Below are 16850 nucleotides of genomic sequence, written 5' to 3'. Positions count from 1 at the left end.
CCATGGCAGCGTCAGACCAGCTCAAATTCATGCAGCACTTTACGAGCAACTTATTTAAAGCAGATCATAAGTGTCTTTCTCTTTTTCTTGAACACAGTGGAATGATTTTACTAGGCCAAAACCAAATTAAGTCTTTTTGAGCACTCACCGAAGTACGTTGCGGCAAATCAAAAGGTAATAGAATGATGGCGTAATGTCGACGTGAACATGTAAGGCTGGAAGAGTCGCCCAACTTATGTCATGGTATACATCTCGTCTTATATTGAGTAATCAAGCACTCGCAGCAGAAGCCGTCTCCCATGTTACATGAACGGGTCTTGCCTCAAAACAACTATTAAGCGAGCCCCTTTATGTTCTAAACACGGCATTCGGTCCGCACCATTCTTATTTCTATCCACAGGCCTCTAAATTCTCTTCTCTTTCCAATCGTTAATGAGCTTTCCTGAAGCACAAAGCGAAATACCAGCTAGTGCAACAAAGACCATCTCCGTCCCCGTGAATCCAGCCAGTAGCTCCATGCCAGCAAGAATTATTGGTACGACACCCATACTCAGATTCAAAAGAGAAGTGGTGATGCCATAACCTATGACTACTAAATCTTCATTACCATTGTTCGTTACCATACCTGGCAAATGTTCCTCTCTCAAACTTGGGATTTCGACGTCACTGTCATGGCCAATCTCAGGATAAGTGCCATCCAGGTTCTGTTGTTCTTGTTCGTATGAGTGATCGGTAACGAGCGATGAGAGAGGTTCGGACTCTGGGATATGGGCTTGCCCGTCAAGTATGCAGCTCGCAACAGCTGGCCAGAATGCAGTCCCGAAGGAGGCATATCCCACCCCGAGTGCAACAAGTGAGAGACCTGGATCTCTGATCTGAAAGAGGAAGCATAAATGGGCTATCAATAGCAGACCACTCGAGAAAGCGATTGCAACTGGGTAGTTCTTGAGACGCGGATGATCCAAAAATAAACCGAACGGAATGACTAAAACGCCCGAGAGTGTGTTTGGAATGCTGCCCGGATCCCGTTAGGAAACGACGTGACTAGAAAAAATAAGGTGCCAAAATAAAGTAGACGAACCTGACTGCAAGCCCCGCAGCACGCTCATCACCTTGATAAAAGATAGAAGATAGAAAACGTTGCGCAGAGTTATTAAAGGATCCCAGGCACCCATAGCTTGTTGTGCATATAATAGCTAGGATCCAAAAAACACGCGGGAACCGTCGCAGAGAATTCGTGTAATTTGAGAGCGCCAAGGGTTTCGACTTCTCGGCTGCTATGTCAACATCGACAAGCACCAAATATGTAGCGCAAGGTAATGTCACTGCCCATGCAAGACAGGTTGACATCCAAGTCGCGGCAATGACACCATACTCCTCTGTCAGCCGTGGCGTCAGGATCGAGGTTGCGACGGAACCAAGTCTAGAAATGCAGAGTAAAATTGCCAAAGCTAGGGCAAGAGTTCGACCACTATGGTTGTAAAAAGTTAGTATCTGTGGCTTGACATGATGGTGCAGAGATTCAATACGGTATGCTAGAGAGTGGGTGTTACATTTGCCTAAAGCCAGACCTTGTACCACGATGTGGCAACAACGTGCGGAGAATATCTGAGGAATCACCGAAAACTCACTGAAGCCATCTTGTAATAGCACCACTAGCAATCACTCCAGGGGTCTCACTTCCTATCCCGACGAAAACTCTCCCTACCACGAGTCCCCAGCTGCCCTTCTTCCCTCCTTGCAGCGAAGCGGCGAAGATAGCCTGGCCTAACACGACAATGGCGAGACTCGAAATCAAGATACGTTTCTGGCCATATTGATTTGCCACAAAGCCGCATATACAAGGTAAAATGAAATTTGGTGCTGCGTAAGCTGTGTAGAGTGCCGCAACGAGATATCCATACTGGCCATCAGAGAGAGAAAGGTGATGTTGAAGCGGCGTTGAGAGCGACGCGGGAATATCATATACTGAGCGAGATTAGAGTATGTTTCGAAAAAGAGCCAAGGGTGAGTGAAAAGCATGGTCAAACAAATGTGAGAGTGTGCATACTGAGAAAGATCCCCCACATCATCCCGCTGGCAGCGAACAAGATAGACCATGACATTACCAGGCTGGGAAGTGCCATGTTCTCTGCTTCGATGGCGACATGAAGTAGCGGTGGCGGGTGTACAAGTAACGGCTGATCATCTGTCATCTTGCTACGATAAGGAGAGATGAGGGTGAGACAAGTCTAGGGCTGTATCAGCACCCTAAACAGCCTGGTAGGACAGGACACGCCCCGCAACAAAAGGGAAATAAAACCTGATGGTAAAAACGACCTTCAGGAAAGGCATGAGTATACTGAGTGGGAAAGATAGTTTTTCGTGGTGACTGAGGTCTGCAGCCCGGGTGTTTGTCATTTGTGTAACTTCACCCCCACGTCAGCTACGGGAAGGAGGGAAGGTCATGCAAGCCTGGCATGTGCCTGTAATATCAACGTGGGAAAGGCCAATCCACAGCATATCTTTGCCAGTCAAAGACTACATGATCTCATCAACAGCAGTGGTGATTGGAAGAGATCGATATAACTGATGTATCGCTGAGTTGATTCTACATGTGCCCGTTCGGTGTACGCATTTACCTGCCCAAACACGGGAGAAACGTAGATATCTTGGTGAAGACATCTTTTTAGTCGTCTGATTCAAGAATCAAATACAGACTGAAACTGGAAAGAGTGGTGCCATTCTATTTAAAAGATGTAGTGCTATTATCTTTAAAAAAAATTCCTTGAGGATTTATTAATATTTCCGTAAGATATTGGGCGTTCTGTACAGCGAATCATTTTGGTGTGCAGATAATTATGTACTCCGTCAGGTGTCTTATCTTTTGAAGAGGGGAAGTTACACAGCAGCGGTGACAGCTACTACCGCACCTTCAATAACGTGATGCAGATTTCCCTCAGTTCGGTCAGTTCTCATTCTCATCGCTCACTCGCTTTATTCGTTGTACGATGTCTCAGACGAATACTACCAAAGCCAAAATGACAAGTCAAGTGCAACTAGGACATGTTAACTCACTCTTTTCCCACGTCAAAGAAGACTGGTGGAAAGATGCCTTCAACGAGATATATCTCAGAACAGACGGCGATGTAGTCGAAGATCCTTCGATCACAAAAGCAGAATGCGAAGAGCTACTGTCCATCGAAGGAGTTGCCAAACTGTTCAATCTCGCAACCGAGACCAGTCAAGCCATTCGCGTACTTGACTTGTGCTGCGGACAAGGACGACACAGCATTCATCTTTCCGAAAAATACCCATTGATCGATTTCAAAGGGCTGGACTCGAGCATCTACCTGATTGAGCTTGCGAAGCGACGCGCACAAGATGCGGGATGCCAAAACACATCTTTCCAAGTCGGAGATGCCCGTCATATTCCATATGACGACAATACTTTCGATCTGACCATCCTCATGGGAAATTCTTTTGGTGTATATTCGAGTGAAGATGATAATGCTCGACTCCTGGAGGAAGTTGGTCGAACGTTGAAGCCCGGTGGAATCTTCCTGGTGGATCTGGTCAGCGCCGACTACACAAAATCGAGTTTCCGTCCAGGAGGATGGGAATTTATTAACGGTGGAAAAGTAGATATGCCGTATAGTAAAGGATCCACTGGCGATCCCGGAAGTGACAGCCTGATTGCTTGCCGCGAGCGAGAACTAAGCGAGGATGGAAAATGGCTTGCAAGTCGAGAGCTGGTGATAAACTTGTCTGGTGGACTTCGTCAGGACTTGTTCTACAAGCTTCGATTGTATGAAGTCGAAGAGATGGAGCTGCTTCTTCGTAACGCTGGGATGGAGCTGAACAAACAAGCATGTCAAGAGCTTCTAGGTCCGGCCAGTCAAGGGAATCGGAATGATGACTTGGGGATGATGGCGGCTCGACATCTCCTAGTTGCTGTTGCAACTGTGCCTAGCAATGGCGAGGATCGTAGCATATTCAAGCCAGATCCAAGCAAGAACTTCTTTGTTCATCCATATCTCAAGATCGACATCGATCCTGTGAAAGGACGAGTGGTCCGATCTACCAGCAATGTGAAAGCTGGGACGCTGCTGATGGTTGACAATCCTTTTGCGCTAGTTCCTGACATCACACAAGGAAGTGGCGATTTTCTCCCATGCAGTCGGCTAGAGTAAGTCAATTCGCTTTCTTTCGTTCTGTGATAGTTATCATCTTGCTAACAATAATATAGATGCAGTAAGCGTGTCACTGACCCATCATCAAGTGTCTCCTGTCCCAACGTGTGCAATCCCGAGGTTATCTGGTGCAACAGCTCCTGTCGTGAACTTGATAAAGCTCGGCATGAGATTGAGTGCAGCTGGTTGAAGCAGAACACTGCCACCATCCTCCAAGAACAAGGCCAGTACGACTTCACCATGCTGTGGATTATCGTCAGAATTCTTGCTTCGCGGTCTCTTGAAAAGGAGCAAGAAGATCTGCTGCCCCAATCTTTGTCAACAGTAGAGCAAGCAGACCGCAACGATGAGTACGTATTTACCCACAGCTACCACGAAGTTGACAAGTTGCGGTCAAATCGCAATGTCATCTCGCCTTCAAAGATTGAACATTACTACGTTCTCGTCAATGCTTTCCTCACCACCGAATCAGGCTTTCAAGGCAGCTTGGGAGTGGAAGAACTTGTCGACTTGATTTGTAAAGAAGAGATGAATGCCTTTTGCCTCTATCCAAAAGGGACGGGAATGCCGGGAGTGACAAACGGCAGAGGAAGAGCGTACGGTCTGGGACTTTATACCAGAGCCACTTGGATGAATCATGACTGTGATGGGAATGTAAGTTATTTGGCCCCCTCTCCCTTCTCTCTTTTCTCCTCCCCCCCTCTTCCCCAATCCCCCAAGACTCGGAATTACCACTGATTACTTCTTCGCCAGATGTCCCACAAGCCGAACCGCAACAGCCAATACATGTTTCGGACAACTCGAGATCTCGCTGCGGGAGAGGAGTGCACAATCGCCTATTTTGATCTGACGGAGCCTCAGCATGCTGATGTGCACTCTCGAAGGGCCTTCTTAAAGGAGTGGTTCACGTTCGATTGTATGTGTCGCAGGTGTCTGAAGGAGCTTGAGGTTTCCGAGTGATTTCATATTCTGTCTTTGCTTGCCATCAAAAGTGTGGAAATCTTGGGAGATGAGAATACGTCCTGGACATACATGATTCACCAGAAACTTGCGAAGTTGAATTCCAAAATATCCGCAGCCAATTAATGGCATTGTCCACTATAAGTATGAGACACTTCATTCTAGGCAGCTTCCCACCTTTGAAGATGCTCTTCAGTTCTACTAATCCAAGATCACTCAGCCGCAAGCTTTATAGCTTTAAGGCAAAGACATATAAAGCTTCAACATCTTCTCGAAATTTGGGCTTCCAAGTCCTGTCACAGGATCCCAACCGATCGTAGCATTGAAACCTCCAGTACCACATCCAGGATTACTCCCTTCTGTGATGTCGTTCATGACTTCTGGATGCGCATAAAGCACCGGATTTACGAACCCAATTGACTTCTTCCCAGCATTAAGGCGCGCTTCATTGATCAAAGTGAGTACGGAACCGAACACTGGTGCCTAATAGAGGTCAGTGAATATGAACCACGACCGTAGACCAGAATGGAGATAACGCACCGAAGCAGAAGTTCCCCCAACAAGTTGATAAGTGTCCTCCGGCACATAAGGCAAGTTCTTCCCCACGCCAATGATGAAATTCCTTCCCAGCGCAGCAACATCCGGTCCACCTCTCGCCTTCATCGAGTCATTGAAAACACCCATTCCGTACCCAGTTGGATGTTTCTTGAACCAATTCAAAACAGCCTTCTCCTGATACTTCGGCATCGCGAAATGATTGCTGAAACCTCCTGATGAGTAAATAGGGAAGTCAACAGCTACTTCGACGTTCCGATCGAATACTGATGAGTTGACTGGAATCTGAGTGGCTCCTACGCTGGTCACATACGGGCAGGAAGCTGGGAACGCGGGGCTGAATAACGTTCCTGTTGTTGCTGGGTCCAAACAGCCTTGCCATCCTGCAACACCGTAGTCTGCAGATGCAAAGAGAATGGACATGCCCTGGAGACCAAGCTTCATGTACTCATTGCACATCCTGCTCGTGTAGAACTCAGTGAAGAAGAACTCATCACCACTGTAAGAGATGGACACTACAGTTGGTGGTTTGGCACCGCCGCACATTTTAGTTTGGTTGTAGCCACTAAGAATCGGGTCAGGGTACTGAGGGTTCAGAGTGGGGTCATCGCCGCCGAGATACGTGCAATAAGATCCGTCTACTGCATCGAGAAAAAGCTCAAAGGATCCACCAATGAAGTTGTCACCGATTTGGTAGAGTGTGACATTCTGTGGGTACACCAAGGACATCGAGTAAGATAAATCGAGGTTACCTTCCACCCACTGCCACATGTCAGTGGATGAATATAGAACATTGGAAAGAGGAGACTCACGCTCGAGGAGATTGCCGGAGGGCCAGGAGGAGGACGACTCCCGCCATCGATGCTTTCCAAAGCCGGCGGTCTTCCCACCAACTCCTTCGTGAAATTCTTGAAGAAAACATTCAGGCCGTCCTGGCTATATGTCTCTGGGCTCAACTCCAAAATTCCATACGTGTTCTTAGGATTGGCGGTCTTCCCCGCTGGAATTTTGTACAAAGCACGGAGACAGTCTGGCGTGGTGAGTGTATCACAAACCGTAAGATCTTTTCCTTTGAGGCGGCGATCAGTTGTAGCTAGATTGGAGGTCTTGACAGGATTGAGTCTAAAGTCATGGCTTTTGGGCAGTGATCGAACTTGCTTCGACTTGCGAGTGGTGAGATGGACAGTTGGCGTGATGAAATCAATATGAGACCGAATTGACTTCGGAACACTGTAAGAGTCGCAAGCCAGCTGACTGTCGCCCGTCTGAGAGTCTGTGTAAACATGATATTTTGCTCGCAGCAAATCCTCGGCGTCACTCAGTCCGATGGGAAATGTCAGCCAACCTCCATCTTTTGAAGGCGTGATCTGGTTGACGTCGATGCCAAACGTTACGAGCCAGTTCTTGACTGCTTCAGTGCTTTCTCTGGAGGGCGAGAAGACATCTGCAATTTTTTCTTTGCTCCAATGTTGTGCGAAGAAAGGGGATGCAGGGTCAGACACTTCCATCAGGAATTCCTCACCACGATGGAGGTTTTGCTGCGTGATCGCGATGCGCATCTGGATTCGAGGGTTCAGATCCCTCGGAAGCATGCTATTGACCTGCCATCTCGAATGTGGAACTCCGAGCTGCTCGTGTACCACATGTTCATCCTCTGAGATGGGCAGACTGAACGCACGACTAAAAGCCAATGCCGATAGGATTATCGAGGACAGTATCGTCATGATGAATGAAATTTTAGACACTGATTACCGTCGGTAATGTCCCATATCGACTGTTGACAATGACCAAGCTTTTATAGAAATGCTTGCGTGTGGCAAGCACTGTGGTTGCACTGCTGAATGATGGCAGTCACCAGGCCATATTCAGAGCGCCTATCCTGTTCCAGTATCAACACGCCGCAAACACGAAGATTACCACATCAGTTGTGGCGAAGATCAGACTTACATCGGCAGCAAATGTGCTCGATCTCGTATTTGTATTCTCCGGTTTGTACCTTCAATTGCCTTTCTCGGACCGGACCTCCCCTGCCGCAGAGTTACTAAGCTTTTCAATGCATGTCACACAGGACTTTTAGACTTAAATTGTCCGTAGTCAATGGCGACGATAGGTTATCTGCATGTAAGATAACATCTCGCTAAAGCTGAACCTGTATCCAAGTACATTCAGGAGTGTACTGTGCAAAAATATGGTACCTTTCCAAGTGTCGGTACTCACCAAGAAAGGTGCTTGACTTAGTAAGTCGATTTGTAAGACTGTATTGGGTTGTAAACATCCGCCAGACGGAACCATAGATCTGCCACATCTTATTCCGTGTTGTCGCACCTGACCATCGCCATTCTGGCGGCTGGTAACAAAGCAGGTTGAATTCTATTTTGTGTATCCGTACCATACATAAGGAAGAATCATATTTGGATGCAGCATTCAAGCCTTAACCACCCAAACATTCCCAGTCTTACTAAATCTCGCAAGCACTACACATATGCCCGCCAACAGATTTGTAGCGCCACAAAACATTGCCGGTCCAATCCAACCGTAACTGTCCAGCAGCACCCCAGCGACTGGATTTCCTACTAATAGACCAAGCGAGGCAGCAGCAAAACTCATGCCCATATGCGTCCCCATCACTGACATGTCAGTCAAAATGGACGCAAGGGATGGGCCAGTAATCGAGACGAAGGTTCCAGAGAAAAATCCGTAGAATAGACAAAAGACGATGATCTGCCCGATCGATGAGACCGACGTCCAGCAGAATGCAATGATGCCACAAAATAGAACAAAGGGTCCACAGATATTGAGGGGCCCAGAGATGTCGGCGACGAAGTTGGGGACAATTCGTCCGAAGATTGAGCCTGCGTTTATGATGGCGAGGAGGTAGAAGCTGAGATTGGCGTTCGCGATATCTTTGGCTAAGCTGTAGCTTGTAATGTAACTACACGGATGGAGATAAGTAAATATTCTGTCGACAAATGGTGGGGCATAGTGGGCTCCAAAGAGAATACACATACTAGAACGGGATGTACATTCCCATAAAGCCAAAGAATTCCCCCAATGAAAAGAGAACGAAGGGCACATTTCGCAGGACTTTGAAGTCAAAGAGCGGTCTCCGAGTGGCTGGAAATACTTTGGCTCTCATGACCGTCATAGGGATCGTCAATGTACCTAGCATCATGAAAGCAATCACTCTTGTGGTCCAACCAAATCCGATTTTCGGCTGGAGTTCGTGGAAGACAGTTGGGTACACGACACCACCTAAGAAAAATTAGCAAGGTAATTCAAACAAGTCTGAATAAAGTCCTACCTAGACTGCTTCCAGCTGCAGCGAGGCCGGTGGCAAGAGCTCTGCGTTTCGTAAAGTACTGCGGGAATACGGCGACACTTGGCAGAAGCATACAGCCAGAACCGAATCCCACAATCAGGCCTTGTGCCAGAACTACCTGCCAGTACTCTTTACAGATGCTAGTCATCATCATCCCAAACATAGATGCTGCGGTCCCGATAGTGACGAGTCCGCGCAGATGACCAGCATCGAAGACAGGGCCAGTGAGAAGGCCACCGAGGAGAAGGAGTAGAAAGGCTTGGATAGACCCGATCCAGGATATTCGTGAAGGTGTCTCATTTTTCAGTAATGCGTTCTCGTAGTAGTTTTGGTACGCGCCAAAAGTATTTGCCACGCCCCTGAATTTCTATTAGCTTGTAGTCCTTCGTAAGTGGTGAGTTGAAATAGTGTACTTGCCAAGAATTAAACATCAAGAAAAAGGCTCCCACAACCTGTAGGCCAGCTGTAACATTTCCACTCCTTTCCGCGCCAACATTATCACCGGTTTGTGGTTGCTCGGCCTCCGCCTTCTCTTGATAATCTGTGTAACTGCTCGAGTCTGAATGATGATTTCTCGTATTGGCGACCGTCGGATTCGGAGTCTCTCCAGACGATTCGGTGTTGGTAATCATTGAGGGAAGTCCTGGAAGTGTTTCAGAGCATAGATAAACGTAATGAAAAATGAAGAATACCGCCTGGTGTGTTGCTACTTTTTGGTTATATACTGTCCAGTTCAAGAATGGAAAGGCCGCGGTATGGCGATCATGAGGCTCAAAAGCGTAGCTTAACAATTCTCGATTACCAAGCTTCGGAAAGCTAAACTGAACGAGATACAAGGGACGATGAGGTATCCATCATGCTGCATGTCTCAAGAACTCTGGAAGAATGTTACTAACAATGAAAGTGACGCAAGATTCCGACTGTAACAATGGGCTTTGAGCTCGGAAGAGGGGTCCCGGTAACGCTATGTGTCTCGGAACGCTAGTCATTTTTGGAGGCGGCAAATTGAAGATGCGGAATTATCCGTTGATCATCAAAGTGGGATGGGCTTGCTATTGGTTGATCGTCCGATATTTGGCGGGATTTGTTGTTGCCGCCACTGCTCTGAATGGTGGGAATATCGGGTCGTGATTACGACAATGACTCCTTTCCTTCACGAAAACCCACGAAAACCGTGAGCCTGGCAACTTCAGCACAACCCGAGAAACAGAATTATCGAGGTGCATACGAGAATGGTCAACTCTTCTTTTACTGTCATTCTGTAGCCTGCAAATGAATGCAAACCTTAATGCTGATGGAAGTCCGGGAATAACGTGGGGGCCTCAGACAACTGGCAACGTTGACGTTTAATAACGTAAGAGCCGACGGGTTGACAGGCAATTATGCTGTACCCTTCTTGTAGAGGTCATATTGCTGTGAGCTCTTGGCTATCATGGTCGCACATTTGATGCCGCATTGGCGTCCAACTTTCTCCAAAACCGCTCGAGCTTCGTGACGTTGCTCGTGAGATACAAATGAGCATCGAAGGATGGTTTGAAGAGACCAAACGAGAAAGTAGCCCCCAATGCTTTTGGGCGGGACACTCATCTCACCAAGAGCAAACGGAGCGCTGGATAGAATATCTTCTGTCATCTCTTGAATTGTGGCCCGTGAGGCAAGCTCTTGCTCTTCAAAATCACGCATGTCGATATCTCCAAGTTTCTGGATCTTTCCCACAGCCTGAAAAAGCTCGAGCAATAGTTGATGCAAAAGAATCCGAGTTGCACGGTGCTTATTCCAGATACTGAGGGTCCAGAAACCAGGATAATTGTCGTGTTTGAAAGAAGCCGAATCATCTTCGGACTGCACCCGTTGATAACCCATAGAAACAAATGCCGCCTCGTTCCAGTCACAGAGCTCTTTCTCAAGGACTGAGAATTCGCAAAGTAAATCGCGATATGAAGCCTGCTCATGGCCTGCGAGAATTACTGAGTTGACTTCGGCGACCCAAATGCTTACATGCTGCATGTTGAGACACATCTGATTTGCTGGCTGGGTCATGTCGGGAAAGCTGACCAGCCTGGTATGAGAATGACGAGGGAGAATTCTCAGATCGAGATTCCGCCGTTGCTAGATTACAAATCAGCTTTTTATGAGAAGATCGTCGAGAGGAAATACCGTTTGGCAACAGACTATTTGCAGAAGGGATGGCCCTTCCGCGAGAACTGCGAGACGGATGTCTAGCAGGACGACAAGTCCTTGAGTATGTTGCATGGCCTCGGTTTCCGATATTGTAGTGTTAATGCACTTCAGCGAGCTTCATTAGCAGCTTATTCTCAATGTAGTTTTCAAGACTTTATTTACCTCATACAGTCCAAGGAGCATAATCGAAGTCATCGTCGTATCGCTCGCCGGCTCTTTGTTTTCTGCAAGTATAGTACTTACATCCCTCAGAGCTTTGCGATAGTGTGACATAGCCTTGATAGTTATGTCATGCCGGTTCATTTTCTGAGCCATATTCGCATAGGAAGCCGCGAGGACAGCGACAGTGAGTAGTGAGCTGTCTGTAGACTGGCTATACAACCGAGGAAGATAGTTGAGATAGCCTGGGCATAGGCCGCACGACTCGATGATGTAGTCCTGGAAGAATAGACGAATCGCCTGCTCGTGAAGATCGTCCGGAAGCATACTGGAGGATTCAATTCCGACCTTGGAGAGAGATGAACTGGTTCCCCATCGCGATACATCCTTTGTGCTCCTGTTTGAGGACCACTGACGACTAGGTGTTGACTGCTGATATAATACTTTTGCTTTTACCACCTCATTCTCACTGCGGAACGCAAGATCCCACTCATCAAGATATCCAGGACATTTCTTCCCGATCTTCAGACAGCGCAGGCATGCTGGGCGTGTCTCGTCGCACTGGTTCGCCCCTCATCAGCTCGAGTTCATGAATTGTAGCAAGAATGAAATCCACCTTGACCTTCCTCCTCTTGCAGTTCTGGCATGCAGCACTTGCACCGTGATTGACCATGTTTGCTAAATATATGTTCTTCAAAATACTGTTAAGTGTTTGATAGGAGTGTCCAAGACCTCTCGGTCACATCACAACGTGGTTGTAGCTCGGTAGGCTTGAGTCGGCCGGAGTAAACTTTGGTGAGTAAGTAAGGTAGGTAATTGTGCTGAGATAAGCCACCCGAGAATTACATCACAGTCACGCTTTGATCACATGATTAACAGGGGGACGAAAGATGCGAATCGGAGCATTTGCCTCTCGTCAAGCAGTTGATTTGTGAGTGTTGTCTCACAAAATGTAGCGGAGCTTGAATTTCTTTCGTGGAGAAAATAGAATCTCACGTGAGCGCATGTCCAATTTAAGATTGCAATCACGAGGACCCGCGTCAATGCGTCGCGTCCCTCTCGCCACGCGTTTGGCGTTAAGTGGCTTTTCAAACCCGATGTTTGACCATCTCCCCTAGAGTTCCTTTCCAGATCGAGTGTACGAAGTCAACATGTCCGTCTACAGCTTTGAGGAACCAGATGGTGACAGCTCCAATCGTAAAGTCACAGAAGTAGTCTCACCCAACCGTACCCTACAAGTTTTGCGTGTCCGATTGCCTGCACCCATCAGCAGCTGACTAGATAAGCAGACAGAGCGCGATCATATCGGATATGGGAATTCGGAACTCCACTGCGCCTGCAAGAAAGGCTGCTCCTCCAGATGTAAATGCGCCGTGAACGGATCCGGTTGCTCTGACAGCTGCACTTGCTCGGCTTGCGTCAACCCCCTGAATATGCTCACGGCTTTCTTTGGAAAGGCCCGGGTGCGGGCTTCTCCTTGCTTCCTGACCTGGATCAAAAAGCAACAGAAGAAGCATCAGAAAAAGCACTTTCCTCCTTTCGATGTCACGGACGAGGAAATGGTTGCTTCGCTTCGGTGCAAACTCATGGGCATCCCTGAAGGGTCGCCGTTGACGAAAGCGCCTGTCGGTGATTATTTCACTGAATTCTGGGACCCGGACCTATCGGAATGGAAAGAGAAATGGATTGCGCCTGAGGTCACACCTGAAGAGCGGGATCTGCTAACGAAAGAGTTGTTTGTGAAGGGACTGTCAGATGAGGGGATGTACATGTATTCTTTCTGTAGAGAATATTGGCAGGATTTAGCAAACACCACCCATTGTCGCGTCTGTGGAGAGTGTAATGATTGGCGCGAGTGGCATTGTGGGGTTTGCAAGAAATGTACTTATGGAATATCGATCCCTTGCGAGGGATGTGGTGGAGTTTCGGATATGTACCATGACACATTGAAGCATAGATAATGGGTGGGTGCATTGTCTTTGCTATTTGGTTTCAAGTCGTAAAATGGACTGAAAAACTGACATTCCTCAGTATTTGGGTCCCACTTCTGCGCAATTACACCATTTCCTCTATACTCGTGTCCTGTAAGTCTTTTAACTTGCCACCATTGCGGAGATCAAATCCCAATTGACTTGCCGTTCTCTGACGAGCACCCTCTGAAACCCCAGTACGTATGCCCCATTGAGCCTCCGTCTTACCCTTCTCCTCCTCATCGTTCATTTTGCTCTCCTTGCGTTTCTGCCTCCCATATATCCGATCTAATTTCATCTGGCCCCTTTTCTCCAGCGCCGAGTGGCCAACAATGTACTCATTCCACGCAGCACGGAGACCAGTATATTCAGCTATGAAAGCGAGAGGTACTTTGACGAAGATAGTGAGCGTTGCGCGGGTCCAGGGACTGAATGCTGTTGAAACGGCGAACACTATCACAGCTGTGGAAAGTCCAACTAGAAGCGTGTGAATGAGGGGCTTCTGGAAGTGTTGCAGGGAGGGGTAGCTTACACATGTACTTGAGCTGTTGATTTAATGTCATCCAAGGAGCATCATTTATGTCCTTGTTGTTCATCCCGAAGAAAGTAGCAAGGAAACCGAGTGGTAACTGTCGTCGCTAAGTGTTCATCTTATTTGATAGTGCGAAGGTTCACTTACGAAGAATATCGTCACCAACGTGAATGCCATGATAGCTCTACCTTGTTTGACGCTTTCATCTGCCCTTCTCAGTGCAGCTTTGGCTTCGATAATACTCGCTTGTTGCTGTTTCAGTGATAAGAGACCTTGAAGCTATGAAATATCAGCAGAAATCTCATGAAAAGAACTCCGTCTGACTAGCTCACGAACCTGTTGACTAGTCCGAACAGCAGCATCTTCTAATTCCTGGATCTCTGAAAGCCGGTTCCGAAGGAGTTCCAACGTGTCATTTGCTTCCTGGATTGTGTGTTCTGGAACAATGTCCGGCTCACCATAGCTGTTCGTTTCTCCTTCCTTGGCCCCTGGATTCTCCTTGTACTTCAGAAACTTCATGATACTCCTCATCTCGTCAGTTTCGTTTTTAGATTCTCCATTGATATGACCCAAGATCTTCCGAAGATCTCGAACAACATGTAATTGTTGATTGTAAATGCGAATCATGATCTGAAGTTCTTCTGCAATGTCGTGTGATTCACGTAGTATGGTACCTTCTGGGTTGATGTCGAGATATTTGTGGCTGACATGCTCGTTTGAGCCGTAGGGAATAGGGTTTTTGGAGCGTATTTCCAAGTTTCGCCAGAAGCTCTCGTAAGCAATTGTTGTTTGCTCTGCCTGCGGTAAATGAGTATTTGTCTTCAGGCTAGGGGAAATAGTATGAGCATACAACGTTACCTATGGCTGAGGCGAACAAATCCATCACTTCGGGTCTCTGATCCAAGGGCTTCGTACGATCGAAAAACACCCGCGAGCACTGGTCAATGATTATGAGTGCTGGAATCGGTGAGCTTTGTCAGTTTCAGAAAAGAGAAACACGTACCAAGATCGTATACGGATTGTATTTGCCCCTCGGGAAGATGCTTGAGCCTGTCTCTCAAACTTTTGTGTACTCCAGAAGGATCGGGCTTGTTTCTACCCCAGCGTCGAGGAAAAGAAGTCAAGATAGTATCTGTGAATGGTGAGCCAGAATAGCAGTTTTCATGATACCTAACATACTGTCGTCCAAAATCCATAGCCATAATTGATCGACCATCACAACCCTCGTGCTGTGGGAGTGGAAACTGTTGCCAAGTCTAGTCCCACGGTAGACTACTTGGTCCTTGTCTCGAATTCCTGTATCATCTAAGGTCAAGAAGTACGATTGGTCCAAAGTTCGTCTTATGTGCAATGGTGGATTTTGATGTAAGTTGTCACGAAGAAGTCGTTCGTCTGCTTCGTAGTCCATAGCATCCGCAACCATGGCCAAAGCAAACAAGTATTCACCCAGCTTCGACTTTCTGGCTCCAGTTAGCCAAGTTAGATTGAAGAATGTACAAGCGATAGTTACTGGGGCATCTTTTCTCGCTTCTTTTCTTTAGCTGTTGCTTGCCAGATGTCAAAGAACGACTCCTTGGCTTTCTCGTCCGCTTTCTTAGCTTTCGGGTACCGCTTCCTCAGACCCGGATTCATGTTCTCCAGCTCAATTGTAACTTCTTTAACTACTTCAGCCATCCGCGCCCTTCTGCTGTCTGTCTCCCAGTGTAGATAAGGCATCCATAGAGAAGTTAGTTTCAGTTCTGACCAAGCAGAAGCGAACAACATACGAAAAGAGCAAAATTCTTCTTTTTATTTTTTTGCGAAACGGATATGGACGAGCTTCGTGGATCAACAACTGGTTGTTCATATGCGCCGGAGCCTACATCTATTTCAAATTTATCAGAAGGGGCCATTGATATCATTGCGTTAGACACACCTTCAGGAACGATAGAACATCGAGATCGCATATACCTGGCATGCACCGGGCCATTTCCTCCGCTCCCACCATGAAGTTGGCCCCTCCAGAATTCACGAGACAGAAGTTTCTCTGCCTTGGACATCTCCTTTGTTGGTTTTGAATCGTTATGATGGTCGCCATCTTTCTCCCCATAATATCTCGCCATTGCTTTCTTGTCATTGGTCAGCAGATATTCGTCATAATATTGTTACTGCTTGGCATCAATGCATCATACCTCAATCCAGCGCATATTGTTCGATGGAAAATGGAAATATCTCAATCTGTTGGATGGACATGTTTCTCCCAAAGGGTTTCCTGGTTCGTCTTCGAGTATGTTGTGTACAGACATTTTCTGGTTCGGAAAAACGCTCGGCAGAAACTTCGGGTTGTCATGCGTATACTCCTCAAATCCAGAACCGTTCTTCTGGAAATATATCGCACATGCTTTGAATCCGTACTCAAGATCTGTTTTTGGTTGCAAACCGGATTCTTCCTCATTATCGGCGATTTTCCATAACTTCACGCGCTCGAGAAGCTCCAAGTCCAGCTTCTGGTTCCGGAACTTCGATGAATCCTTTCGTATTTTCGCGACATACTCTTCTTGCTTGTTCATCACTTCATTCCTCCAGCCCTGTTTCGCTGCCTTCAATTTTTCCATCATCGCTTTCTTTCTCTCATATGAGGTGAAGTTGACTCTTGTCTGATCTATGCGCTTCTCCTCATGCTTAACCCGCCTCAACTTTTCTTCTGAGAGTTTGGTTATAAAGTCACTTCTTTTATCGAATCGCATACTAAGGTACGTGCTTGTATGATCCTTGCAGTGAGTCCAAGGCTCCGCTGCGAATTCATCGCGAGTGCATCCATGCTGTGCGTATTGCATGTCAATGTGGATATCCTGGTGCGCCTCATGGCGAGGATTCTCAAAATGAATGCCATTGATCATTGAGGCCTCCCTATTGACCATCTCGATGGTGCTGGGCTAAGTACTCACGAGAGAATAGGACAAAGACTGCATGAGGCTCAGAATTGGGGATTGCGCCCCTCTTGTAGTAACGCAAGAACACGC

The 16850-nt window shown here is 47.2% G+C and overlaps 7 protein-coding genes across 7 annotated transcripts; 2 read left to right on the top strand and 5 right to left on the bottom strand.

The window, feature by feature from the left end:
* Positions 1 to 237: 237 nt before the first annotated feature.
* On the bottom strand, positions 238 to 2354 carry ONS95_004328 (uncharacterized protein). Its single transcript, XM_058497686.1, has 4 exons — positions 2051 to 2354; positions 1632 to 1968; positions 1082 to 1471; positions 238 to 1014 (listed from the first exon to the last, which is right to left on the bottom strand). The coding sequence occupies exons 1-4, from the start codon at positions 2193 to 2195 to the stop codon at positions 405 to 407; spliced, it is 1482 nt and encodes a 493-aa protein (XP_058352412.1). The 5' UTR covers positions 2196 to 2354; the 3' UTR covers positions 238 to 404.
* A 158-nt stretch (positions 2355 to 2512) lies between these two features.
* On the top strand, positions 2513 to 5232 carry ONS95_004327 (uncharacterized protein). Its single transcript, XM_058497685.1, has 3 exons — positions 2513 to 4168; positions 4229 to 4826; positions 4926 to 5232. The coding sequence occupies exons 1-3, from the start codon at positions 2991 to 2993 to the stop codon at positions 5130 to 5132; spliced, it is 1983 nt and encodes a 660-aa protein (XP_058352411.1). The 5' UTR covers positions 2513 to 2990; the 3' UTR covers positions 5133 to 5232.
* A 137-nt stretch (positions 5233 to 5369) lies between these two features.
* Positions 5370 to 7411, bottom strand: ONS95_004326 (uncharacterized protein; the record flags this gene model as incomplete). Its single annotated transcript, XM_058497684.1, has 3 exons — positions 5370 to 5615; positions 5673 to 6449; positions 6500 to 7411. 3 exons carry the CDS (start codon positions 7409 to 7411, stop codon positions 5370 to 5372), a joined length of 1935 nt encoding a protein of 644 aa, XP_058352410.1.
* A 700-nt stretch (positions 7412 to 8111) lies between these two features.
* Positions 8112 to 9638, bottom strand: ONS95_004325 (uncharacterized protein; the record flags this gene model as incomplete). The annotated part of the gene is made up of 4 exons (XM_058497683.1): positions 8112 to 8619; positions 8696 to 8939; positions 8989 to 9365; positions 9424 to 9638. The coding sequence occupies 4 exons, from the start codon at positions 9636 to 9638 to the stop codon at positions 8112 to 8114; spliced, it is 1344 nt and encodes a 447-aa protein (XP_058352409.1).
* A 748-nt stretch (positions 9639 to 10386) lies between these two features.
* Positions 10387 to 12019, bottom strand: ONS95_004324 (uncharacterized protein; the record flags this gene model as incomplete). The annotated part of the gene is made up of 4 exons (XM_058497682.1): positions 10387 to 11115; positions 11164 to 11292; positions 11350 to 11907; positions 11963 to 12019. The coding sequence occupies 4 exons, from the start codon at positions 12017 to 12019 to the stop codon at positions 10387 to 10389; spliced, it is 1473 nt and encodes a 490-aa protein (XP_058352408.1).
* Positions 12020 to 12302: 283 nt separating this feature from the next.
* On the bottom strand, positions 12303 to 16748 carry ONS95_004322 (uncharacterized protein; the record flags this gene model as incomplete). Its single annotated transcript, XM_058497680.1, has 11 exons — positions 12303 to 13793; positions 13849 to 13945; positions 13996 to 14127; positions 14185 to 14646; positions 14699 to 14805; positions 14852 to 14980; positions 15028 to 15308; positions 15359 to 15459; positions 15615 to 15712; positions 15764 to 15956; positions 16020 to 16748. The coding sequence occupies 11 exons, from the start codon at positions 16746 to 16748 to the stop codon at positions 13402 to 13404; spliced, it is 2721 nt and encodes a 906-aa protein (XP_058352406.1). The 3' UTR covers positions 12303 to 13401.
* On the top strand, positions 12498 to 13307 carry ONS95_004323 (uncharacterized protein; the record flags this gene model as incomplete). The annotated part of the gene is made up of 2 exons (XM_058497681.1): positions 12498 to 12593; positions 12636 to 13307. The coding sequence occupies 2 exons, from the start codon at positions 12498 to 12500 to the stop codon at positions 13305 to 13307; spliced, it is 768 nt and encodes a 255-aa protein (XP_058352407.1).
* Positions 16749 to 16850: the final 102 nt, after the last annotated feature.

The sequence above is a fragment of the Cadophora gregata genome, assembly GCF_030347475.1.
Source record: "Cadophora gregata isolate MNR1 chromosome Unknown scaffold_14, whole genome shotgun sequence".
Lineage (NCBI taxonomy): Eukaryota > Fungi > Ascomycota > Leotiomycetes > Helotiales > Ploettnerulaceae > Cadophora > Cadophora gregata.
Note: the sequence above shows the minus strand (reverse complement) of the source record. Positions and strands in the feature narration are given on the sequence as shown.

Bases quoted from the DNA above. Each gene is read 5' to 3' on its own strand.
- ONS95_004328 (XM_058497686.1), bottom strand. From the start codon at position 2,195: ATGACAGATGATCAGCCGTTACTTGTACACCCGCCACCGCTACTTCAT. The intron at 1,969-2,050 runs GTATGCACACTC...AATCTCGCTCAG, and splicing joins GATGTGGGGGATCTTTCTCA to TATATGATATTCCCGCGTCG. The intron at 1,015-1,081 runs GTTCGTCTACTT...GGATCCGGGCAG, and splicing joins GCTGCGGGGCTTGCAGTCAG to CATTCCAAACACACTCTCGG.
- ONS95_004327 (XM_058497685.1), top strand. From the start codon at position 2,991: ATGTCTCAGACGAATACTACCAAAGCCAAAATGACAAGTCAAGTGCAA. The intron at 4,169-4,228 runs GTAAGTCAATTC...ACAATAATATAG, and splicing joins CTCCCATGCAGTCGGCTAGA to ATGCAGTAAGCGTGTCACTG. The intron at 4,827-4,925 runs GTAAGTTATTTG...CTTCTTCGCCAG, and splicing joins ATCATGACTGTGATGGGAAT to ATGTCCCACAAGCCGAACCG.